Source organism: Entelurus aequoreus, linkage group LG02, assembly GCF_033978785.1.
Source record: "Entelurus aequoreus isolate RoL-2023_Sb linkage group LG02, RoL_Eaeq_v1.1, whole genome shotgun sequence".
NCBI classification, from domain to species: domain Eukaryota; kingdom Metazoa; phylum Chordata; class Actinopteri; order Syngnathiformes; family Syngnathidae; genus Entelurus; species Entelurus aequoreus.
Genome location: NC_084732.1, coordinates 25,138,063 through 25,165,683, shown reverse-complemented (window position 1 = coordinate 25,165,683; position 27,621 = coordinate 25,138,063). Strand labels below are relative to the sequence as shown.

The window sequence follows — 27,621 nt, the reverse complement described above, 5'->3', positions numbered from 1 at the left end:
GGCTTGCAGAAGTCTTCCCTCGTCCAAGTTCCCGGGACGGGAACGACGCGCCGATCGGCACCAGCTTGCCTCCATTCCCCCACATCATCCCCCTGCGCTCCCTGGGGGAAAAGCGCAGCGTCTCGGTCTCCATCGCGCGGAGGACCTCCCACGCTGCCTCGTCAAAACTGTCCAACTTTCGTTTGGAGAAACTGTTATGCTGGCGTCCTACTGTCAGGACTGGGTTCTTGGGTCTTGTTTCTCCAGAAGGCAACGGAAAGTTGGCGCGAGCCAGACGTGAGTTTGAATACATGATTTATTTTGACACTAATAAACTATAAAAAAAGGAAGCAAACAAAAGGTGCTCCCAGCGGAGGTAACAACTAGACTATGAAAACAAAACTTGCACAATGGCAAAAACTATGAACAATAAAACAAAAACACAAACTGTGGCAATAATAAACAAAAACTTACTTGGTAAAGAACTGTGAACATGACATGAATCAGGGTGATGAAAAAGTGCGAGGACGCCAGCACGAACAACAGAAACAGACAGATTTAAATAGTGACGTGATCAGTGAAAACAGGTGCGTGACAAGACAGGTGAACAGGTGCGTGACATGACAATGTGAACCAGGTGAAACTAATGGTTGCTATGGTGACAAATAAAAGTGCACAAAAAGTCCAAAACCAAATCCGAACATGACTAAAACAAAACATAATCACAGACATGACAAATACAAAGTCTGTTTGAAAAATATTTAGACATAAAATGCCTTTTTTTTTGGTTGAATTAGTGGGTGTGTTTATTCTCTTAGTAGTCACTAAGGCCGCTGCTCCTTCCAAATGTTGTTTCAACTTGTATGCTAGTGTTAGTCATATTTCTTTATTTTATTATTTATTTTGCACTTCCAAGCTGTGTAAGGGGAAGAAGCATAACGCTGATTGGACATCAGTTACGTTGTGACGAGCCTGACTTTCGCGGGGTGGAACAGGAGGTCGCGCACATACACGAACACAAACACTCACAAAAATCGAGGAAATATGCCAACAGCTGATGACCGTGATCGAACTCAAATCAATCGCGATCAATAATCACGATCGTATAATCACCCAGCCCTACTGTCAGTCATCTTTATAAGTAAATAACTAACAGTGTGTATACATACAGTATATTGTAATATCTGTATATCTTTATCAGATATGGCAGTTAGGAATGCCAAAACTATGCTTAAAATGTTTCCCTTACAGTAATTAACAGTTTCATAGTCGTTACAGTTTGAGCTCGCTAATTACCATAATGACCCAAATAAAGGACATTTAACTGGGCTGTTTGCAAGTAGCTCAACATTTTATTTTTAAACACCCCCAGCTAGTTCATATTACCATTAGTGGCTTAACAGAACATGTACATTTTTCACAATTACTAATTATATTCAATACAAATTGCTTGTCGGTCGGAGGGATTTTTCTGCTATTCAGGCTTGTCATTTACCGCTCTCGTCCACACGTATATACCTGTATGCTGAGAGCGCCTGCACATACACAACGGCAGACCAATAGTAGCAACTAACAATCTGCAGTCGTGTTGTTTGTTACGGCAAAATACACATTCAATGATTGCTCACGTTAGTAGCTCAACTTTGAAAAATCGCCATCATTGGGTGACCACATAGCTCATGCATGCAAGGTTGCAAAAGCTTCTTTAGGTATTTTTGTTTGTACAGACCGCATTTTAGGAACATCATTGTATGATTTTTATGAATCTTATATGCATTTTAAGTCTTTTTCAGCCCTCCACACAGCTTTCACACACACTTATAAACAATTCCTATGCTCTTAAAACACTTTGTACACTCCAAAACCTGTGCACTTTTACCATGAAACTTCAATGGGTACTCAGCACTTTAGGCAGGGACATCACACTAAATGTAAATTAACACTGTGTGACAAATGCCTTCTCCCCTCGTGAGTCAGAGCTTTTCTTCCTGTCACACACACCCACACCATTAAGCTACTGGGGATCTATGAAGCGATCATCAAACAATTGTCGAACAGCTAAGGAATGGCCATGATTGTCTTCAACCATCTATCCATCCTTCTTGTTATTTCTAAAAACAGTTCTTGAGAAAGAAGCATTGTCTTTTATAAACGGTTAACAAGAAAATCCATCTTGCAAAATATTCTATAAGAACAATGGTTTTTGGAAGCGGTTTGTGATTTGACTCTGAAGGTTCCACTGTGGGCAGTTGTAAATATATATATATATATTTTAACCTTTGACTGACATTTCCCTCCACTATTGTTTTTTCCATCTCCTGCCTTGTCAAAGATGACGAACCAGTAGGACCGATGTAAGTCAATCGTCCTCCACATCGTTCCTCTGACTTGCTTATTGTTTTTAAACCTGCCTTTTCTTTCCCAGGAAAACAAATTCAACAAACAACCACAAAGACAAAAATGTCCGCCAAAGGAATACGAAATAAGCAATGGACTCAAGTAAGAGAGCGCGTGGGTAGTGATTGGGAGAGGGGGGGCTACATCTAAATATAGAACGCATCGCAAGGATTAACCATGGTCATGCCTTCCCTTTACTTTCTCTTTGCAGATGAGACAGCTAAACTGCAATCTTTCTGGCGACATCAAAGGTGGATGGAGCCCCAGGCTATTTTGAGGAAAACAATAAAGCATATCTTGTCTCATTTTATGAGAAACAATATCAGCGTAACACTGGCAACAAAGGAATCAGAATAAGCATGCCTTGTCATGTGGAGATGTCAGGATGACGAATAGTGACTACAAATCGCCGCCAAGAGGCGTACACATTTTTTGATGTGGTGTTGATGTCTCCTTTATTGATTTGAATAACGGCCCTCAAACGAGATGGTCCCCTTTTGTATTACATATCATGTAAATGCATGCAAAATAACGCAATAGGATACTCAGAATAGACATCTTCTGTTGTTATCCCTCGTGTGGCTTTTTGTTCTGCATCCCAAACTATTTTTTATAGTCATCCTTATATAAATATACATATATATATATATATATATATAATGTCTTCTTTTCCCCCTCTTGAACATTTGTACAGCATATCATGGTCATTTAATGTTTGATTTTGTGACAATAAGTCCACTTTTAATAGAACTTTTATTGTGAAGCAAGGGCTTCATTGACGAGACAGTATTTAAAGCTAATGGAGAGTGAATACAAAACATGATTAATGTGTGTTTAACTAACTAAATATTGATGGTATGTGTATTACTTTAATTTATTTTGAGAGTAACTTAGAGTGTCTTGTATGTGTTGCAGTATGAGTGTTCAAATGATAGGAAATCTGTAAAAAAAAAACATTTTTTTTAAATATTTCCTAATTTAATTGATTTGTATTTTTTATTTTCTCCGACTATATAGCATGGCTATAATCCTATGCAAAATGTATTCTTGAATAGATAAATGGAGGGCAGTTTGTTTTAATCAGTCGAGCTTTAATATTGTGGGACCCCTTGGAAGCTGGCATAGCAAAATGAACTGCTGTAGCTGCATGACTCCTCCTTTCAATACAATGTACCGATGTGTGTTGCGGTGGGAATGGACCTGCATTAACGTGGGAGCAGATGGACCAGAGTATATAGCCACGATCAAACATATGATTAAGACCAATATTTTTTTTCTGAATAAAAACATGAAAAAATGTTTGTTGTGGTTTTTTTGTTAAGTCGTGTGAATTTAACATCATTAGGAACTTCCAAAGCGCTAACGCACGACCACAACCCACCCAGTCAACGCTGGCAGCTCGGCAAGTTAACACCTACGTGGCAAACGGCGTGAAAAAAAACAAACACAAAAGAGCAGCGCTGACTTGACCCCTCTCTGCCTTCAGTTGTCGAGATGATTCACTCTTCAAGTATTTTCTTCAGTTCGCCCTCAACCTGCTCTACCAAAGCATGGAAGCTGGGATCCAGCAAACAAACGCGTAGCAGGGCCTCCAGGTCACCATGTTCCCAGGAGCCTTGGCGGTAGAGTTGAGGCAGCGTCAGCGGGGTCTCTCCCAGCAGGTGCTATGGAGGGTGTAACAGATAGCTTAAAGCAATGCTAATGTACCACACATTGACATGATTTTAGAATACATTGCATATAGCACTGAGATGCTATTTAACATAAAAGAAATCACTTGACAGCCAAAACTAATACTGACTAATTCATCACAATATATCACAGCAAGCCTCAATCCTGTGCAAATAGGCCACCTGGTGGCTATGAGCAACATAGTCGACCACATTAAAAGGGGTCCTATTATGCAAAATCTATACTTTTCTTACCTGTTTTTGTGTACTTGGGATCCCCATAAGTCCACGGAATTTTAAATCAATCCATGGAGGCATGACAGAGATATTTATAAACAATTTTATCTTATTTCAACTTTCACCAAATGAGCCGTTTGGGATTAGAGACTTAAGTGTGGATTTTGCCCAATATTTACGTCTGTGGATATCTCGGTATATGGTAGTGGTTTACCCGAAAAACTTTGTGCAAGTCCGCCTTATTTATTTAGTTGAAATAACAAAGTTCCTTATTTTTCCCTGTCCTCGTGTTGTGGGGCAGACTGGCTTGTACATGCACATGCATGTTGCCATTTCTAATACAAATCAGAATAAAGTTTTAATTTATATCTGTCAGTAGAGTTCATATGCAAACGCTAAAACCTACAACATGGCTGATGTGGTGGAAAGGCATTTGAAGGGGGCTTGGAGGAGTGGACGGTAAATAAGACCGCCAACAAAACATCCCATTCTAAAGAGAAAATCAAAACGCGGCTTGCTCTATGGTAGTGTGGCGAACATTTCTGTCCTCATGTCCCACTTTTTCTTGTTATGTTGTTGTGTGTGATATATAGCATATTTTACATTGGTCAAGTGCAGCGTTAAATGTCCAAATCTGGCCAAGTAGACACATTGTGGGTTTCCTGGACGTCGTCTCCATCGCTAAAAGAAAAATCTAAGGAAGAGAATCCCTCTGCCATCTTCTATTAGTTTTTTTTAATATATAAACGGCCCGCTTGAATAATCCCACTCCTCTTCTCCGACTCTCTCACAGTCATAATAAAGTATTTCTGATTTCTGATTTGGGAAGTCTGTTGTGATTTCCCTTCCTGGTTCGATGACCTGCCCTACCTTGCCTCTGATTGGTCTGTCCGTAATGTTTTGCCCTAATCTTAACCAATCGTGACTCATCGTAGGAAACCAACCAACCAATCATGGATTTTCTTATACATAAACCAACCAATCATCATTGAAGTTTGCCGTATATTTTGTCCCCTGCCCGTGGAATTGCTTCTCTACGTAGCTTCGACTTTTAAGTTAATAATTTTTAATGGAAAACAATAGTTTTTACCACTGGATTATCAAAAACCGTACTCATGAAGAGAAAACCGTAGTTTTTGGCAGGTATGGCAAAGAGACGTATCAAGATTTGAACACACATTGTAGGTCGGAAAAAACGAAGGAAAACGGAAAATATTTTTTTATATTTTTACAGAGATAAAAAAGACGTATTTCCAAATATATACGGAAAAATTACATGCCTTTGGTTAGATAGTAATTATTGTCATAAAGACAGTAATACACAGCAATTTGTAATACAATATTTACACCTTTTTGAAGAACCACCCTTTAATTACCTGGGTAAGACGCTGAATGGACAGCAATCCTTCATGGGCAACCTCAGGTTCGCCTCCAGCGGCCTCACCCTGCAGACACAGAGACACACAGGAGGAGGACAAAAAAAGAGTTGACAAGACACAGCAGGAGACGCAGCGTGGAGAGTCCGATCAATTGGCTTCATTACTAATTAAAAAATATCCCGCTCCCTCAAAGCCCTTTTATCTTCAACTGCATTTCAGTGTGTGTTGGCCAAAAGGTCACATTCCACCCTGTTGGTACAGTCCATACTTTTCCTTTTCATCACCTTCATACTATATGTGGCCTTCACACACAGGCCAGAACTACTTAAAATACTGTGAGGACATGGTATTCCAAAATACAACCAATTTTAAAGAATGGACCTTATGTGGAATATTTGTCATTAATAATGATGTAAATTGTGCAGGCTTTGACTGTCTTTCTGTCTGCTGTTCTGTTTTGTCATTGCGGTGTTCCCTTGCCACGTCACAGTTCACTTACAGTGGTCTCAGTGTCTCAAATTTAAAAGCGTATGAAGTGCTTTATGAGCATGGGAAATGTTTATAAGTGTGTGTAAAAGCTATGTGGAGGCCTTATAAACCCACTACTACCAACCACGCAGTCTGATAGTTTATATATCAATGATGAAATCTTAACATTGCAACACATGCCAATACGGCCGGGTTAACTTATAAAGTGCAATTTTAAATTTCCCGCCACACTTCCGGTTGAAAACGTCTAGATATGATGACGTATGTGCGTGACGTAAACGGTTGATACAGAAGTATTGGTACCCCATTGAATACAATACAAAAAAGCTCTGTTTTCATTTCAAAATTCCACAGTATTCTGGACATCTGTGTTGGTGAATCTTTTGCAATTTGTTTAATGAACAATGGAGACTGCAAAAAAGAAAGTTGTAGGTGGGATCGGTGTGTTAGCGGCGGACTACAGCAACACAGCCAGGAGGACAGAGATGGATAGCAGACGCGCTAGCCGCCGAACTCACCTTAACTTCCTCCGTCTCGCCAACCGCATCTGTGATCGGGTGAAGTCCTTCGTCGCACCGTCGATCGCTGGAACGCAGGTGAGCACGGGTGTTGATGAGCAGATGAGGGCTGGCTGGCGTAGGTGGATAGCTAATGTTTTTAGCATAGCTCTGTGAGGTCCGGTTGCTAAGTTAGCTTCAATGGCGTCATTAGCAACAGCATTGTTAACCTTCGCCAGGCTGGAAAGCATTAACCGTGTATTTACATGTCCCTGGTTTAATAGTATTGTTGATCTTCTGTCTATCCTTCCAGTCAGGGATTTATTTATTTTGTTTCTATATGCAGTTAAGCACGATGCTATCACGTTAGCTCTGTAGCTAAAGTGTTTCGTCGATGTATTGTCGTGGAGATAAAAGTCACTGTGAATGTCCATTTCGCGTTCTCGACTCTCATTTTCAAGAGGATATAGTATCCGAGGTGGTTTGAAATACAAATCCGTGATCCACAATAGAAAAAGGAGAGAGTGTGGAATCCAATGAGCCAGCTTGTACCTAAGTTACGGTCAGAGCGAAAAAAGATATGTCTTGCACTGCATTCTAGTCCTTCACTCTTACGTTCCTCATCCACGAATCTTTCATCCTCGCTCAAATTAATGGGGTAATCGTCGCTTTCTCGGTCCGAATCGCTCTAGCTGCATTGAAAACAATAGGAAAAAGTGAGGAGCCTTTCAATTGACTACGTCACGCTACTTCTGGTAGGGGCAAGGCTATTTTTTATCAGATACCAAAAGTTGCGATCTTTATCGTCGTTGTTGTCTACTAAATCGTTTCAGCAAAAATATGGCAATATCGCGAAATGATCTAGTATGACACATAGAATGGATCTCATAGCCCCGTTTAAATAAAAAAAATTCATTTCAGTAGGCCTTTAAATACATATTATATTCATACAAATAAAAAAATAAGCAGCGTCCCAACGTCACGGAAATTCACTTACCACGGGGGGTTAGAGTTCTGTACATTTTTGGTATGTGATCAATCATGTTTTAACATGGACAATTGTCAAAAGTCAATATTTTTCATATAAAGGTATAGGGAAAAATATTTTCCGCCATCTAAAAAATACTTTCAAGATTATTATATTTTACATACAAATATTCTAAAAAATATGCACATATATTTTACATGAAAACTTGTTTCCCTCTAAAACTAAATAGATTTTGTAAACATAATACAAATAATTGAATGTATTTTACATATGTATTTTTTTCTAAATACAACAATATAGGCAGTTTTCCATCACTAATCAATAGTTATCAAATTATTTGGATGCCAATTTACTATCATCATTTTAGAGTAGGAATATAATTTCACAATAATATTAAGCATTAGACAAATATCATCAGTTTTAGTTTTAAAAAAAGAAATACAATTTTCTGTAGGTATCCAGTTTCCATCCGTATTTCAATACAGTAAATATTTATTTTGACACAGCATATACTGCATCATACTGTATGTGCAGTACATAGACAGTCTCCCTCTATTTGCTTGTTTGTGACAGCAATGTGACCTCCAAGAATTACAGTATTGTAAATAGCACCATCTAGTGTCTGGTCTGTGAAGCTGACCTAGTTGAGACTGCTCATAAATCAGCCCTGATGCCCATACATCATTCATCCATCCGTTTTCTACCACTTGTCCCTTTTGGGGTCGCGGGGGTGCTGGAGCCTATCCCAGCAGCACATGGGCGGTAGGCAGGGTACACCCTGGACAAAACGCCACTGACTGCGTGGGTTCCCTCCGGGTACTCCGGCTTCCTCCCACCTCCAAGGACATGCACCTGGGGATAGGTTGATTGGCAACACCATACATCATATTTAATAATAATTACAGGGAAATGTGTTAATTGTCTTGAGTATTTTACTTTTTAAATTAAAAATGGTCGGCAAATAAACACGTAAAATATTTTTTAAAAATTTAAAAATGTTTACATTTTATGAGTAGTTAAAAGAAGTACACTTTTTTTTCAATATTTACTGAATTGTGATAAGTGCCACCTGTGTCCCTGGCGCAGGGTCATCTGCAGGGGGCTGATTATTTGACGGCAGGGTGTCGTCTTGAGTGCCGACGGGCACATGCTCTCTGAGTCGCTCCGCAGCACTCGAGCACTCTTTGATGGCCTGCGCCTTGTTACTTCCATCAAACTGCATCCTGATCAGGCGGCTCGCTCCCTGAGGACACATCACTCTGCTGTCACTCAAATTTTCTTTGTTATTTTGTTTGTTGACAAATCAGCATACCATTTATTGAAAAAACAAGGTGGGTGTTTTTGTAGAACACAAAGCGAGAAAACATGTAATGACAGGCCCCATAAAAACACAAATAATATTGCACATTTTTCGTGGCCATAAACTACAACTCACCTTTATAGTATGTCGAATCATCAGATTGTCAGATTTTTGATGGACTTTGAGAAAATCGCTGGCACTGTGCAAAGGAATTGTCTCCTACAATTTGAAACAAATCATATCATATAAATCACATCTTCAGAAATGACATGACAACAAAGTATTGATGCACACATGTCTCAGTGTTACTTTAGTCTGTCAGCAGGGGTCTCTATTTTCTCAGTAACTTAAACACTGAGTGTGGAAACATTTTAGGCTGCAAACTGCAGGTTATTTTGTCAGGTCTGATTCTGGAGTATATTTATAACATATATTACACTGAAATACAGTGGTTCCATCCTGTTCACTCAATTCATTTTGTTTTTCGCATATTACTACAACAATCTCACTATACAACAATGCAAACATATGACTGAATGTCATGTTTTACCATTTAGCTAAGTGACAGTTAAACTATCCAATAGTAGCAGCTTCAATAAGGCAGTGTCTAAATGTTATGATCAAATTAAATGTTCCTTTTGTAAGACTGTCTTGATTCCATTCTGCTGACGACATGTCTAAGTCAGCTGCTCTGAAGACGTTCACCTACTATTCTCTTAAATATAGAAAATTCCAGTTCACAGCTGCTTTTTTTCTTCCTCCGTTGGCCTTATCGTGAGGCCTGTAGGTCTAAGCTCCCCGCTACTGAAGGTTTCCCTGAGCGTTCACAGCACCTATCTATAATAGACCGGTCTATCATCCAGGTTGAAAGCTCTCTGCAGTCTGACCTGAATATCAGGCTGACTGGTGCAGCAATCATACCTGTGTCTGCAGAAAGGAACTCTACAAACAAGGTATAAAGACTATTTTACGTTTTTTGGTTTGCTAGGTAATAGGCTAAGTTATACATCATGTATTTTTTTAAAATCAGTATCAGAGTTCCTAAAGTAGTGTACTGGAAGTGTGTTGTCCAAAATCTAGCCTTGATGCTGTATTTCTTTGTCTCCGTAGCTTTATTGCTAAGGAGGTGTGTTTGTCCACCCCCTGTATCTGAAAAAGCGTTTGTGCCGAAGAAGCGGTGTTCTACACGTTATCCACTTTCTACATATACACTCTAACTTTACATATAACTCTGAACCTCTCAATTTCCCATGCATTTATCTATTCGTGGTGGGATGTTTCAAATACATTTGAACCGCCAACAAATTAATTTGGCGCTACATGTTCGCCCTCACTCATAAATACATTATAATGGAACCGTGACTGTGGCAAATTTAGCGACTATGTGGCTATATATAGCGAGTATTCCGACATATCCAGCTACTGTTTTTCACAAAATCGACTAGCGACCAATATGGCGTTATGTTATTCTGGAGACTCTGACATGAAAGCACAGATCGAGATCGCTCTACTGAACAAACATCTAAAAGCACTCGACAGGCGCCTCAGTGTTAATTGTGACATTTTATATATATATATATATATATATATATATATATATATATATATATATATATATATATATATATATATATATATATATATATATATATATATATATATATATATATATATATATATATATATATATATATATATATATATATAAAAAGAATAAGGTATGTAAGTATATATATATATATATATATATAAAAAGAATAAGGTATGTAAGTATATATATATACATATATATATATATATATATATATATATATATATATACATATATATATATATATATATATATATATATATACATATATATATATATATATATATATATATATATATTAGGGCTGCAACTAACGATTAATTTGATAATCGATTAATCTGTCGATTATTACTCCGATTAATCGATTAATAATCGGATAAAAGAGACAAACTACATTTCTATCCTTTCCAGTATTTTATTGAAAAAAAACAGCATACTGGCACCATACTTATTTTGATTATTGTTTCTCAGCTGTTTGTACATGTTGCAGTTTATAAATGAAGGTTTATTTAAAAAAACAAAAAAAACAACTTTTTTTTTTTTTTTTTAAACCTCTGCGCATGCGCATAGCATAGATCCAACGAATCGATGACTAAATTAATCGGCAACTATTTTTATAATCGATTTTAATCGATTAGTTGTTGCAGCCCTAATATATATATATATATATATATATATATATATATATATATATATATATATATATATATATATATATATATATATATATATATATATATATATATATAAAAAGAATAAGGAATCAACAAAAGTTTTTGTAGTTCTTAAGATACTGTATTTACAGGACTATAAGGCGCTACTTTTTTTCTGCACGCTTTGAAACCTGCAGATTATAAAACGGTGCAGCTAATTTGTGAATTTTTCTTTGCTAACAGCCATTATGATTTGTGTTCAACAAATGGTTTTCATTAGTGATTAAACGGTATCAAAATCTCACGGTACGATATTACGGTATTGAGGCCGCAGTATGATATTATTGTGGTATATATATATATCCCCTCCCAAAAAGACTTAAAAATAGCATAGTGTGTTAAATGAAGTGTCAGGAATGTTAAGAATAAATTCAGTGCTTTTCAAATATTTTCTGTTACACCCCCCGCCCAGGAAGAAGATAATACTTTGCCCCCCCCCCCTGCCAAGACTATATATAGTATAATTTGTCTATAAAAAAGTTATAACTATACTTTTGCATAACATTGTAAGCTTATTAACATTAAAGGAAACAACATCCCCAAGGTCACATGCAACACCCTGGTATTGCCCCACTATTTGAAAAGAACTGCTGTAATTGAACGCATACATAATGTTCAAATGTTCTAATCATATTTATTACTACAAACATGTATTTTGAAAGACCATCCACTGTTTCAAGCATTTTTTTTTTTAATTAAAGTTGAGTGCCTTTAAAGTGAAAATGTCAACATCCAATGTAAAACAATAATGTTCAAAACTTTAGTGTCTTACAACTTTTACTTTCTGAGAAGCAGTGTCCTTCACAGTGGACAACACTGGCCATGTTAATATCAGTTTGGGAAATCAGAAGTACTTTATTGATCCCCAAGGGGAAATTGAGACAATGCTTTTTCTCAGAAATGTTAACTAACAATTTAACTATTAATAATGTATATACCTCACAAACTGATGTTTGGCTACAAATATATTTTCTTGGTGACGGTTTATGAGGTGGGCACTTGTCCAACGTGTACCCTGTATGTCTTCCGCCCAAGTGCAGCTGGATAGGCTCCATGGAAAGAGATAAGCGGTGGGAAATGGATGGATGGATTGATAATTTATCAAGTAGTTTTTCAAGTTACTCCTATTTCCTACGGTGCACAGTTTTTTGGGGGTGATTTTCCTCTGTGCGGTGCGACGTGACTGGCTGGCCCTGTGTCGCCTCGGAAACTTTCGAGACGAAAGTGGTGCGCTTTACACTGCAGCACACAGACTTTCTCACCTTCACCAGCAAGGTTATGTTTTTAGCAGGGTTTGTTTGTATGTTTGTTAACAACATAACTTTCTCTCATCTACTACTAACCCACTTGACTTCCTGCTTACAGTGTTCTATGCCACGCACCAGAGGATTCCGGGAAATATAGTTTATTTTAAGACGCTAAAGGGCCAGAAAAAAACTACACACCAAGTTTTTGTTTGATGCCGTCACACATCACGGCATTATTGTGAAAACTTTGAAACCGTAATACCACGGTATCTAAAATACTGTTGCATCCCTTGTTTTTAAAGAACACCGACAAAGACACTGAACAAGTGTGCTATTGTTTTTGTTATGGTGCAATCTTTTGGATGAGTTCGCTCACTGCAGCTGCTGCGGGTTGAAAATGTTCTTCTTGATTTGTTCCTTGAACCGGAAGTATTCATCCATAGCATTCCTGCTCGAAAAGATTCCTCATTTATCACTACAAGCAACGTTTGTAAGTTTTACAAAAGAACTAAAACAATTCATACTTACTAAACCATCTCATGTGTGATGTTTGAAGGAGTGTTTTCATGCTTATTTGTATGTGCTATTGTAATGTAATCAAGCTAGCATCGTTAGCCTTAACAAATATGCTAAAACGTTTACAAGTGTCTTTGTTAGTATTATTTACTTACAATAGCTTTCTTTTTGCATTGTTTTAGTTTTATAAATTCACCAAAACATCACTGTGCAGTTATTAAGTCTGTTTAGCTGATTGGAGAGCTAGCTTCCACAGCTAGTGTGTCCATGACATTGACTTTTGTTTTGTTTGATCATCCGTTTTACTGCCATGTTACAGACACGGTTTGGAAACAATTTAGGAATGTAAATAAACATCTACAAAATCTTTTGTACCGGTATATATCTGTGGCTAATAGTCCAGTGCGGCTAATATATGTAAAACTATTTTTTTACTTCTAAAATTTCGTGGGTGAGGCTAAATACTGGTGCGCTATACAGCCTGGAAAATATGGTATTTGTTTTGTTTCTACCAGGGTTATGCAAAATAGACAATATAAATTGGTAACGGTAGAGGCGGTAGAGCTTCTGATACTGTTGTCAAATCGTGATAATGCATGTTGATGATACATTCTAGCTCTGTCCAGCAAATTTGACAACGACAAGCCTCAAAGCAATGTCGCACCCTTGATAGCGGCTAACATCCCTCCACAGTGCTAAGCCACATCCTCAACACAATTTAGCGTCCTTGTTAGCGGCCAACTAATTGCCTGTGGCAACAGAATACGTTTCTTACAAGGATAATTTTCACTGGATGATGAGGAATAGCTGAACATGCTACACTACACACCGTAGGACAATACAATATGCTAACCGCTAGCTAGAGCTCCTCAATGCAAACAGGGGTGGGAGGCTCAATACAAGGCAATATCGACAGTAACAATACCAAGTTTAGTATCAGTACATGGTGGATACTACACTGATTTGATCTATATGTTTTATTATCACAAAATAGTTTTTTTTTCTTTCATTTTTTTATTTTTGTAATAAACTAAGGAAATACTTTAAAGGGTAAAAGCTAAACATGTTTAGTAATTTTGCAAAATGTACTTTATTTTGTCCAAAATAGTGTATGTAATGAAAGGGAACTTCCTGTATTTTTGTCTGGTAATAATTGTGATCAAAAATATAATCATTTAATGATCTTGAACATTTTTAGTATCAGTGTTATGTTATGAACAATACTGCCATATTATGTTAGAGAACCATGTTACAGCACTAAGTAACCAGCTATTCACACTGAATTAGCAAGGAGATTAATAATAGTTTAGCAAAAATAATATAACCAGAAAGGACACATTATGTTACCGTATATGTCAGCATCCAAATTAGGAGCCTTGGAACCCGTTTGGAAATGGTTCCATTGTCTATGAATGTTCTCATTCATCCAGGTCACTGTAATCTCAGGGCAGTCAATCAATCACAACTGGACTGTTTGGTCTGTCTTAGAAGACATTTTGCCTCTCATCCGAGTAGGCTTCATCAGTTCGTGCTCATAGACTTAGATTGGTCAGATCTAGTCTATGAGCATGAATGGTTCCATTGTGAGTTATTTGCTAAATTTATGTGATAAATATCATCCCAGCCAGAGTAGGCAGTAGGCTGCAATACAAATTGCGATATATATCTTAGGCCATACCGCCCTATCCTAATTTCTACTCACTTTGTGTCTCCAACAGCATCCTTTACAATGACATGCACAGACGTCACATCAGGGCTGATTATGCAAATTATGCAAAATTGTTATTCAGTAAACTTGGGATGGGCTCATAAAGCTAAGTGTGGGTAGGAGGCGGTATAATGCTCATGAGGAATATTTTTTTGAGGGGGCTGCAGCTAACTGACTGATTGTTCGATTAATCAGATAAAACACACTTTATAGCCTCAATATATATTTAAGGTAAAATAATTTAAATAAACAACCATTATTTCTGCATGCCATATCCGTCAATCTTTTTTTCTAATAAATGCGCATCATCAACATTGAAATTGCACCTTTAACATGTGTAAATTAATAATATTTTTTTTGTAAAACTCTCCGCTGTTCGCCGCCACACACCACCGCTGTCATTTACGCTCTATTGCAGCGGCCGTGCGGAAACTATGTCCGCATATTTAAAGGTCCAGGCCCATAATTTGTTGCAGATTTGATCAGTTGTATAAGTTAATTAGTTATACGACTAATCGAAGCAACATAAAGTAAATAAAAGCTTTTTCTTAATCAAATGAATCGATTTAATATTCGTTCCAGCCCTATATTTACTTCTTTTTTTTTCTTAATGAAAACCTGTATTTTTAAAAGGGACCATTTGCATGCCTCTTTCCCTCTTTTTTCAAAAGTGGAACAAACAAGAGAAAGAGAGAGATGATACATTTTTCTCACATTTGGTGCACATAAACAGCCTTTAGGCTGTTACCCATATTACTGTTACAATATCATTAAAAAGTAATGTTTGCACCATAGGGACCTTTAAGTAGGGCTGGGCGATATGGCTTTTTATTAACATGTCGATATTTTTAGGCCATGTCACGATACTCGATATATATCTCGATATTTTGCCTTAGCCTTGAATTAACACTTGATGCATATAATCACAGCAGTATGATGATTCTATGTGTCTACATTAAAACATTCTTGTTCATACTGCATTAATGTATGCTACTTTTAAACTTTCATGCAGAGAGGGAAATCACAACTAAGTCAATTCATCAAAACTGTATTTATTAAACAGTTATTAAGCAGTGGCACAAACATTCATGTAATTTCAAAACAAAAAGTGCAAGATTGTCAGAGACATTTTAAAACAAGCTATTAGTGCATATTTGTGCATGATGTCACTAAGATGACTTATCAAAACAACACTAAATTAAAGTGCACTTTTTGTACAGAACGCCACTACAATATTTTAAAACAAATAAAGTGCACTTTTGTGCATGATGTCACAATAGGTAATCAAATAGTGTATGTGGTAGGTTACTGCGGACGTTATCGCCTTCTGTTGTTAACAATTTTTTTTCATACGGTGTTGATCTGGAAATGGAAGACGCCAGCCTCAATTGGGTCATTGCTGTTTGCTTGGGCATTGTGTTGGTGTGGCACCGGCCGGAGATGTTGACATGCAGAGTTTCAAGCACTCCTCATTCTCTAGTGGGTGACATTTAAAATGATGCTACAAATTAGTAGTGCTGCTACTTTTTGTAGCAACGCTTTTGCCGCATACTTTACATATTACGGTTGTCTGTTCGACATCTTTCCGCTTGAAGCCAAACCACCGCCAGACGATGGACCCCGTGCTGTTTTCTTGGGAATTAATTCTCCTTTCTCCATTTGTTACCAGATTTGCACCTTCTCTCTCTCGTATTACCACTCGCACCGCTCCGCTAGCACTACCTGCCACAGCTAACTTTACCCATGCCGCAACCTCTCTGCTCTGCGAGAGCATATGACGTTGCACGCGCGACAGCATGTGACGTATGTAAGAAGGTGCGCTTGTGTTACCTCTCTGTGAGAAGGAGAGACAAGAAAGAGTGAGAAAAGCCTGTAGTCTAATGCCCGCAGCTGAAAGCAACTGCGTGAGAACGTATACTCGAATACTCACGATATAGTCATTTTCTACATCGCACAGAGACAAACCCGCGATATATTCGATATATCGCCCAGCCCTACCTTTAAGTCATATAAAGAAGTTAATAAAATTACAGACTTGTAATAATATGCAGAGAGAGAATATAGCTCGTGCAGGAGTCAAGTAATTTCACATAATGGACTTTGCCGTGTACATTTCATTCTTCTTTTATTATTGATGTGGCTTTATTGCTATTTTAGCCAAATTTTGCTGAGCAGCCAAGACAGAAACATACATAATTAGGAATAAGTTCAATGTCTGGTTGTCTCTTTTTATTCAAACGTTGGTAAAATAAATAAGTACATACGAAAGGCCAAAAATAAAGCTGACCCTTTACATGCTTACTGAGCTGACATCTCTGTCGAAGGTGGTTCGAATTTAGTAGCACCATATTAAATGATTGTTGTGGCAAAAATGGCCCCAATATATGATATAGTATTTCATATATTCTGATTACACAGATACCATTGCTTGCTCTTTCTGTAATGTAGTTGTACATGTTCCCTCCCTGCTACGTTTGTCATTTGGAAAGCAATATAACTAATTAATTGAAATCATATTAAATGCTGCAACCTATAATACAGGCAAGCTACAGTATAATAACAAGTGTGACACACTATAAATTGCCAGCATCACAAGCATGACATTCGCAGATGCAGCCCTAAATGATTTCCAGCCATAATAATTTATTTTCTGAATTACAGAACCGCAAATGGAGGTATATGGCAAGTAGTTTCATGGATGAACACATTCCACAGTCCGATGGGCGCATGTGGAACATCAGAATTAATTGCTGCATGATCTGCTGCACCCATTTTAATCTGGTGATTTTCAGCGTATTCATAAAACTGAGATTAGCGTCCATGAAGAAGTGATGAGCAGCCTGAAACTTCTTCCCACCCCTCTTTTTCCCGCGAGTGAAATGTGCCTCATCATTGCTAACTGGCTTTGGGAGTCGTCCCTCAAGCCGCAGGAGGGATTTAAGACATGTCTCTTTTGTCCCTCTTGACACTGCGCCAATCTTAAAACAATTAAACAAACCAAACAAACAAAGCCCGCGTGGGATTAGTACCTTGTTAGGTTCTCTAAAACGTGTTATCAAAATGGCGATTGTGTGATAAACAAGTTGTTGAAGAAAGTACATGGGTTTGCACATAAGTCAACACACATGATAAACCTAATAAACACATGCAAAACATTTGCTAGTTAGTTATAATGATGGTTTATATAGATTAATAATAAACTACTAAGAATTTATACAGTAATGTTATAATAATTAGAGAGCTTTCTTTTGAGGTTTGATACAACTGTTTGTCAACCTGCCTTGTTTTGCAATTATTAATTATTTTATACAATATTTTTCAAAGAAAGTTTTGATCAATATCTGGGGAGAACTGACATATTAATGTTGTACAAAATAAAATAAAAAACAATACACATATACCGAATGCTCTATAAAATATTTAACAAATTCAAGTCATCGCTTTAAATAACAATACAAATAGCACTATTTGTATATTATGGTCATTGTGGAGTAGACAAAAAAAGTTGCAAAAAACTTTACAAATATGGTAAAATATCATACAATTAAAATGAACATTCTTCTGTCGCTTACTTTTTGTGGTTGGAGAGGAGAGGGGGCACAACAGGATTGATAGAGTGATATGTGCTTTTATGTTAGTCTCCAAGTCTCCACTAAGCCCAGAAAAGTTGACAAGACTTGTCGCTCGTCACTTTTTGAAAAACACCTTGTAGAGCAGAGACGCTCTTTTGCATCCTGCAGCTCGTTTTTTATTGGCCTGTGACACATTCTAATGACAATAAGCGTATTACCAATTAGAACATTACACAAAAAAACGACTTCCTCATTTTCCGCCAATCACCTTTCAGGCACGGACGGTGTGTTTTCAAACATGAGAAAAACTGACATCAAATCCAAACCAAACGAACATAAAACATTAACATTACCTGGTCGTTAAAGTAGGAATTTATATATATATAGCATATTACTGACAAGTGATGTACCGAAAACTTGACCACTGAAAAAAGACTTTGAACACCGAAAACCACGCTACCGAAACCGGATGTAAACAAAACGTACGGCATTGTGGAGTGTTGTCACCATGTCAGCGATGTGGACGTGATTTTTATATATACATTTTTATATATATTGCAGATATACCCGCGGACAGCCATCTACAAAATGTGCACATATTAAGAGGACAGTGGTGGCTTTTAAGAAAAGAAAGTCCAACTCGAGCAACAACGCGAAGCAAGTGTGATGTCATGCTCGCTTCAGCTCTCTTCTTTCGTCAGGGACATCGAGGGACAGAAGTAGAGTCTCTAAACCACATATGTCAGAGTCAAGGCCCGCGGGCCATATCCGGCCCGCGAGAAGGTTTTTTACGGCCCTTGGGATGATCTTGATTTATTATTAGAACCGGCCCGCAGACCGCAGATCTTTTACACGCACCAAGCGGATGCCGGTCCAAGGTTCCGAAAGGGGGCGAGCGGCCCGCCGGGACGCGCCTGCCGGCCGAAGGGCTGCAGCCCGGCCGTCAGTCGCGGAGCCCGCCGTGCCACGCGCGCCAAGGGGGCGGGCCGAAACCCGGCCCCGAGGCCCTGAGACTTCTGCTTTGTTTCCCCAAACCGCGCGTCACCGCCGGGCCCGCACCACCGTCGGGCTGCAGCCCGAGCGTCGGTGGCGGAACCTGTCATGTGCCGCGCGCGCCAAGCGGAGCGGGGGGGTCAAGCGGGCCGAAACCCGCAGGCCACCCCCTCACCACGAGGCCCTGAGACTTCTGCGTTTGACCCCTACGCGCGGCCCGTCGGGACGCGCCCGCCGTCAAGCCACGAGGGCCAGCCGTCGGGTCGCGGAGCCCGCCGTGCCACGCGCGCCAAGGGGCGGGCCGAAACCAGCGGGGTGTTTCGGGCACCCAACTCGCCTCCCTCCCACGGAGGGAGGAGGGGGGTTTAATGTGAACATTACTGTGCAATCACATATTTAGAGTTTTTACTCAATTCAAGTTTAAAAGTTAAAGTTTAATATTTGTTTTCACTGCATGTTACTTCTCCTTAAACAAAGTGTTGTTTTTGATTTATAGATTTTTGCACTTTATTTTATTGTATTTCAATTTAATTATATTTTAAAAATATTTCAGTTGAGTGGATGATAGAAAATTGCTATTATTGTTTTTTTCTTTGAAGTAAATTTAGTCCACTTTTGCTAAAATAGAAAATATAGGCTACTGATGGTGCCTTGAATACCGGTTTCTTTCATTTAATGTTCATGTTATGGGGATTTTTATATAAAGGAAATTTGTCTTTTGTGTCTGTTGAAAATTAAAGATTACTGACAGAGCCATAAGAAAATATTGCTTTATTTATCTGATCATATTGGAATATATTTGTTAGGTTTTCAGTAGGTTCAATTAGGTTCACTAGACTATATGCGTCATTTAAAAATTTTTCAATGAACATTCGAACAGTCCGGCCCTCGGCTTGTAGCTAAATTTTTTATTTGGCCCTCCGTCCATTTGACTTTGACACCCCTGCTCTAAACCATACTTGCAAACCTTGAGACCTCCGATTCCGGGGGGTGGGGTGGGGCGTGGTTAAGAGGGGAGGAGTATATTTACAGCTAGAATTCACCAACTCGAGTATTTCATATATATTTCATATATATATATGTATGAAATACTTGACTTTCAGTGAATTCTAGCTATATAATAATTAATTATTATTATATATTATATTATATTATATATATTATATTATTATATTATATATTATTATATATTAATTATTATTATATAGACTATAAGCCGCACCTGACTATAAGCCGCACCAGCTAAATTTAGGGGAAAATACAGATTGCTCCATATATAAGCCGCACCCGACTATAAGCCGCAGGGTTTTGATGTGTAATTAGCGTAGTATATAGGGGTTCCTGCTACCACGGAGGGGATTGTCGGGACAGAGATGACTGTTTGGGAACGCAAAGCGTCCCATTTATTAACTATAAATCTTTCAATCATTCAATCAAACTTTCACATCTTTGACATGGCGAACAGCATTCGTGCAGAGTACAAATAATACAACGGTGCAAAGTAATACAAAGTGCTCGCCTGTACGTTATCAATAATAACCAGCCTACCGGTATATGAAAAGTCAGTCTTTAATCATTGTGTCATCGTCTTCCTCCTGCGTACTAAAACCACCCAAATCCTCTTCGTCGGTGTCGGAGAAGAACAGGCCGTAAATAAGCCGCACCCTTGTATAAGCCGCAGGGACCAGAACGAGGGGAAAAAGTAGCGGCTTATAGTCCGGAAATTATGGTATATATATATATATATATATATATATATATATATATATATATATATATATATATATATATATATATATATATATATATATATTTTATTATACACATAAATAAAAGAAATACTTGAATTTCAGTGTTCCGGAGGCTATCCAGTAGATGGCAGTATTGTCCTGTTTAAAAGTGTCAAAACATTGCTGTTTACGGCAGACAAACTGCTTTACGGTAGACGAAAACGTGACTGCTGTTGTTGTGTGTTGTTACCGCGCTGGGAGGACGTTAATGAAACTGCCTAACAATAAACCCACATAACCCACATAAGAAACCAAGAACTCGCCCTCGATCATTCTACAGTTATAACGTGATTGGGCAGGCACACTGTTTATATTGTGGGAAAGCGGACGTGAAAACAGACTGTCGCCGCTGTCTCCACTCAGGTCCGCATTGAGCTGGAGGGGGCGTGGCCTCCAGCTCCGGCTGAATTCCGGGAGTTTATCCGGAGAAAATTTCTTCCGGGAGGTTATCGGGAGAGGCGCTGAATTCCGGGAGTCTCCCGGTAAAACCGGGAGGGTTGGCAAGTATGCTCTAAACACGAGTACATTCTATAATAACACCACAAGATGCTGCTAGATTTGTTGCTAGTTGTTTTTAATTTTTTTAAAGTCATTAAAAGTCTGTCAAATCTTGAAAAACTCTCAACAAAGTACCTTGTACAAAAAGCAGGAACAATTTAAAATATAGCAAAAGGATAAAAAAATTGATTTTAATACTAATTAATAAAAACAGATTTGTTTTAAATCTATACATTTTTGAGCTGACATCTTGTGAACACGCCCCCACTGCCACAGGTGTCTTTGCAGTTTAAGGGAAACCCTGGAATATCCAAACATTTTATTTTTAATACATTTGTGGAAAAAAAATCATGATAAAAAAATCACTAGAAATTTTTTTTAAAAATAAATAGTATATTTGCAAGTCCAAGACTATGCTAATGTGGTTGTAGTTTTGACCATTATCAAAAATTATTACAGAGAGTAACGATACAATGACAGACAATAATACTAAGAAAATGGATATACCGGTATGTTGATCGTCCAACTCGAAATAATTGGTATAAACAAGCTATGGAGATGCTATCAGTAGAAAAAAATGCATTTACAATTGATGAGTCATATCTTGAAATATTGGATCAATTATATGAATGTGTTTTAATTATAAAATTAACCTAAAATAGGACTTTATCTTCCTTGTGGTAAATAAAGGCTGCAGTGGGACTGTCAAATTTATGAAATTAAATACATGTGTAAGCTACGTTTATTGTTATTGTGTATTTTATTAACGACTGATGGAAATGATGAGTGATAATAATAATAATGATGTATATTTTTTGTGATATTGCAATTAATTTTGTTTGTTGTAGTTGAATGTTTTAATCACTGGTATCAATGTTACTAGTATTATTGTTATTGATACTGTTGTGGCTATTATTAATTTTTGTTTTTACTTTTTTCTTTTTACTACTGTATTTGTATGTCTTCTCAATTGCTGTGCAAATTCATATTGTAAGTAGTGCAAATGTGGAATTAGGGCGGAGTTGAAGTTTTTCTATATTCTTTTATTAGGCTGTTTCACATTCTGTGTGATTTTTTTGTAAATAAAATTTTAAAATTAAAATGACTAAAAATGTCTATTGACAAGTGATAAAGAGAATTTTTTTTTTTTAAGTATATATAAGCTGCTAAAGAAGCTGCTAGTTTATTTTTTTTCCTTTTTCGTTTTCTTTTCATTATAGTTTTAACTGCTTTTTCTGAATAATTAGAGGAATGAAACAGAGCATTAAAAAGGATTGGTACAATTTAAAGAGTCCACAAGGATGCAAAGCAACACTAAGCACAACAGCATGCAAATCAAATTCAAAGAATAATCAATTTTGTCCTTCTTACCAAGCATTGCTGTCCATGCAGGACCATCAAGTATCCGTAGTCCACAATTGTGAGGATAATTTCTGGTTCGTTTTTCTTCGCTTCAAATGTCTTGAGGGGATGGAGGGAGAATAATCATTTTATACAGATGTAAAAAAAAAAGGTAAACAAAACCAAATATAACCACACTAAAGTAAAACAACCCCTAAAGACGCCTGACAGACACATAAGGGAGACCCATGGTCTGTAAAACTTGCTCTGGTCATGTTGTCTTATGCCTTCAGCTACATGTTATCTATACTAACATCTGTTGCTTAATAAGTTAAATTCTAGTTCTATGGTTATCATGACACTTATCTTCTTTGCCATCATGGGTATCCTTCTGTGGTACAGTAGCATGACAAAAAAGGCCAAAAAACAGTAATACACTTGAAGAGATGCTCACTGAGGTGAGATTAACTGTTGCATCTGATGTCACTCACAACTAGGGCTGCAACAACTAATCGATTAAATCAATTAAAATCGATTATAAAAATAGTTGGTGATTAATTTAGTCATCGATTCGTTGGATCTATGCTATGCGCAGAGGCTACTTTTAAAAAAAAATTATTTTTTTTATAAACCTTTATTTATAAACAGCAACATTTACAAACAGCTGAGAAACAATAATCAAAATAAGTATGGTGCCAGTATTCTGTTGTTTTTTTCAATAAAATACTGGAAAGGATAGAAATGTAGTTCGTCTCTTTTATCCGATTATTAATCGATTAATCGAAGTAACAATCGACAGATTAATCGATTACCAAAGTAGTTGTTAGTTGCAGCCCTACTCACAACAATGGCATGAACTTCAAATACCGACATTTTCAGCCATTTGTTTGTTGTTTGAACTCCAAATCGCCCAATTTTCCGTCTACTGCACCATAGCTTATAACTCAACCTAACATAATCACTTGAAATTAGGGGTGTAACGGTACGTGTATTTGTATTGAACCGTTTCGGTACGGGGGTTCCGGTTCGGTTCGGAGGTGTACCGAACGAGTTTCCACACGGACATATTAAGTAGCGTAACGCACGTTGTGTAAACAATGCACACCGAGGCACAACACACGGCATGCTAGCAGCTAACGGGCTACGATAGACAGACCATACGTTCTCTTTTCACCGGACATGTCCTCTTTTGCGCCGCTGTCAGGGTGGAGTTTCATTTTGAGTTAGGGTTGCGTGTATTTTCAATGTACGTTCAGGGTTAAGAAGGGGTTAAAAACAAAACAAATTGTGCGCGCAGCAGCATTCGTGAGGGAGGGGCAGAGACAGAGAGAGCGAGAGAGTTATGATAAACGCGCATGCGTCGCCAGGCTCTGCTTTTTATCCATAGATTTATCAGATTAAATTTTTTATCATCTTTAGCAGGGGTGTCAAAAGTGTGCCCCGGAGGCCATTTGCGGCCCACGGCACATTCTAAAAATACTATTAAAATAAACAAAAACATAACAAAAGTGAAATAAAAAAGTTTAAAGGTTAAATGTAATTTAGAAAAAGTTGCAATGTTGACTAATAAAACAAAGTAGTTTTTTTTCTTTCAAACTGTCATTGCTCAAAACATAATATTGAATCAAAATCAATGTTATTATGAATTATTGACCTATCCAAGGTTCCGATTACTTCACATCAAATATTCCACTAAGAAAAATATTTTTCGTGGAAGATTTTGCAAATTTGGTAAATAAATAACCCAAAAATGTATATTTTGTTGTTTTCTTACTGTACGGAAAATTAACCGAACCGTGACCTCTAAACCGAGGTAGGTACCGAACCGAAATTTTTGTGTACCGTTACACCCCTACTTGACATAGTTCTCCTCTACCCACATATTCCGATGTGTTTCAGTGGGGAAAGCATGTAAGTAAATTATTTAACAAGTAATGGCTAAATTCACACTGCTGTCTCTCTCTTTTTCTCCAGCTCCTGCTAAAGTATTATGTGTTTTGGCTCACTGTCACACTGTGATAGCGTCGTCGAGCAAACGGTTGGTAAAACAAAGCCATAGTCATTGTTCATAGTGACAGCTTGGGGAGAAAAAATGTCAACCACGAGAAAGCTTTTGCGACTGCACAGAATATACAATACAGCCACTTTTTGATGGATTCATTTTACATGCATAACAAAACCTTCTAAAGTCACACAAGTCAGGCAGTTATTACTTCTTACTTAGATGGAACACACACACACACATTACAGTACCTTTCTAGGGCATTGTTTTTCAACCTTTTTTGAGCCAAGGCACATTTTTTGCGTTGAAAAAGTCCAGAGGCACAGCACCAGCAGAAATCCTTAAACAACGAAACTCAGTTGACAGTAAAAAGTTGTCTCTCGCAATTGTTGGATATGACTTTAAACCATAACCAAGCATGCATCACTATAGCTCTTGTCTCAAAGTAGGTGTACTGTCACGACCTGTCACATCACACCGTGACTTATTTTGAGTTGTTTGCTGTTTTCCTGTGTGTAGTGTTTTAGTTATTGTCTTGCCCTCCTAATTTGGTGGCTTTTTCTCTTTTATTGGTATTTTCCTGCAGCAGTTTCATGTCTTCCTTTGAGCGATATTTCCCGTATCTACTTAGTTTTAGAAATCAAGAATATTTCAGTTGTTTTTATCCTTCTTTGTGGGGACATTGTTGATTGTCATGTCATGTTCGGATGTACATTGTGGACGCCGTCTCTGCTCCACAGTAGGTCTTTGCTGTCTTCCAGCATTCTGTTTTTGTTTACTTTGTAGCCAGTTCAGTTTTAGTTTCGTTCTGCATAGCCTTCCCTAAGCTTTAATGCCTTTTCTTAAGGGCACTCACTTTTTGTTTATTTTTGGTTTAAGCATTAGACACCTTTTTACCTGCACACTGCCTCCCACTGTTTCCGGCATCTACAAAGCAATTAGCTACTGATATGGAAGAGTATTACACGGTTACTCTGCCGAGCTCTAGACAGCACCCGGCACTCAACAACTCATAATTTGCAGACTATAATTACTCGTTTGCAAAAAATATTTTTAACCTAAATAGGGGAAATTACATTATCTCCCACGGCACACCAGACTGTATCTCACGACACACTAGCGTGCCACGGCACAGTGATTGAAAAACACTGTTCTAGGAACCCAGTTGTTACAGTGTATCGCAATATTCCATTTTTGATGCACTATGGATTATAACAACCGCCATTTTAGAGGTAGTCTAACATAACATATACAGTAAAGGCAGAATGTTACATTTTTAGTTGCTTGAAAACAACATCAATTTAATTAACAATACTGTTGACATCAATAACCTCTGCGAAATGTATTCCAAATGTATCCAGTGTTCACTTATATAATTAACACAGGGCCAACAATGCAAGTTACATAAAAATAGCTACATATTAAAAAGTATGCTGGCTACCATGTATGATAGAAAAAAACATTAAAAACGTCGATTTGACGTCACATGCGACACACCTGTTGTTTTGGGCTTCAATCCATCCATTTACTACCGCTTGTCCCTTAAGGGGTTGCAGGGGGTGCTGGAGCCTATCCCAGCTGCTAATTAAGTACAAATAGTCCAGTAAAGTGTTTAAAGTAAAGTAAATTAAGAGACACCTACGACACATGTATGCTACTTAACTAGCAAAACACTGACGGTATAAACTAGCATCTTTAGACGGGGGTTCATTTTACCTTCCATGGTTCCCCCTTGGTGGTCTCATCCGTTCCTGGAATAAAGCGCCCATAACGCTTCAACCTCCACTTCACACTCGTGGCCATTTCTGGTAAGTTGTTATCATTATTTTGAGTGTTACTTTTGTCGTGAGCTCGCAGACGCAAGCGGTGTTTCTCGCCGAGAGGTTGGTGTGCGCACTGCACGTTTGCGCAGGAGAGTTGTGTCTCTGTTTGGATAGCGTTTCAATAAAGTTTGATTGTGGGGGAGGGGAATTGGCGCCAACACGTAGAAAATGGCGTCTAAGGTAGGCTTGAGGCTTCACTTTAAAAAAAAATTAAAAGCACTATTGGCTGAGTTTTATATTCATAAATGTAAGTTTCTTAATACCAGACTTGTTTTTTGTGCCTTTAAAACTACTATTACAAAAAAAACATGAACAAAAATGGAATAAAAAAGTATACAGGTGAAATAGAATAGAATAGAATAGAAAGTACTTTATTGATCCCTGGGGGAAATTCAGCACCACAGTTCGCTCACAATAGACAAGAATAATAAATAATATAATATATATAATATTTTATATATATAATATATAATATAAAAATAATATAAATATATTCTACATATACTACATATACTCTACATTTAAGTGCAGTCAAGAAGGAACATATAAATTATACAGTCTGATGGCTGTCGGTATGAAGGACCTCCTGTGTCCTTCCGTGTTGCATTTTGGGAGTCTGAGCCTTCCACTGAACGTGCTCATTCTCCCCGCAAGGTCCGAGTGTAGTGGGTGGAAGGTGTTGTCCATAATGGCTAGGAGTTTTGCTAGACTTCTCCTCTCTGACACCACCGCCAGAGAGTCTAGCTCCACTCCCACCACGTTACTGGCCTTCTCTACCAACTTGTCCAGTCTGTTTGCGTCCCTCGCTCTCAACCCGCTGCCCCAGCAGGTCACGGCGTACAAGAAGGCGCCCGCCACCACCGACTCGTAGAACATCTTCAACATCTTTGT

At 37.8% G+C, this 27,621-nt stretch overlaps 2 protein-coding genes across 4 annotated transcripts in view; one reads left to right on the top strand and one right to left on the bottom strand.

Moving 5' to 3' along the window:
* Positions 1-3,670, top strand: part of nptnb (neuroplastin b) — a 120,737-nt gene extending 117,067 nt beyond the window's left edge. Inside the window, exons 7-9 of one of the 2 annotated variants that reach the window (XM_062024008.1) lie at positions 2,312-2,333; positions 2,405-2,478; positions 2,588-3,670. In XM_062024008.1, coding sequence (XP_061879992.1) covers positions 2,312-2,333; positions 2,405-2,465 — 83 coding nt within the window. In that variant the 3' untranslated portion in view covers positions 2,466-2,478; positions 2,588-3,670. The remainder of the gene's footprint in view (positions 1-2,311; positions 2,334-2,404; positions 2,479-2,587) is intronic. The other variant, XM_062024015.1, reaches the window with a different exon arrangement.
* Positions 64-26,834, bottom strand: rec114 (REC114 meiotic recombination protein). 2 transcript variants are annotated; one of them, XM_062024026.1, is made up of 6 exons: positions 26,624-26,833; positions 22,936-23,025; positions 9,072-9,155; positions 8,706-8,879; positions 5,660-5,728; positions 64-4,040 (listed from the first exon to the last, which is right to left on the bottom strand). In XM_062024026.1, exons 1-6 carry the CDS (start codon positions 26,708-26,710, stop codon positions 3,876-3,878), a joined length of 669 nt encoding a protein of 222 aa, XP_061880010.1. In that variant the 5' UTR covers positions 26,711-26,833; the 3' UTR covers positions 64-3,875. The 2 variants fall into 2 exon arrangements, with proteins under 2 accessions (XP_061880010.1, XP_061880018.1); XM_062024034.1 differs by having other exon boundaries at positions 3,871-4,040; positions 8,686-8,879; positions 26,624-26,834.
* Between the last annotated feature and the right edge of the window lie 787 nt (positions 26,835-27,621).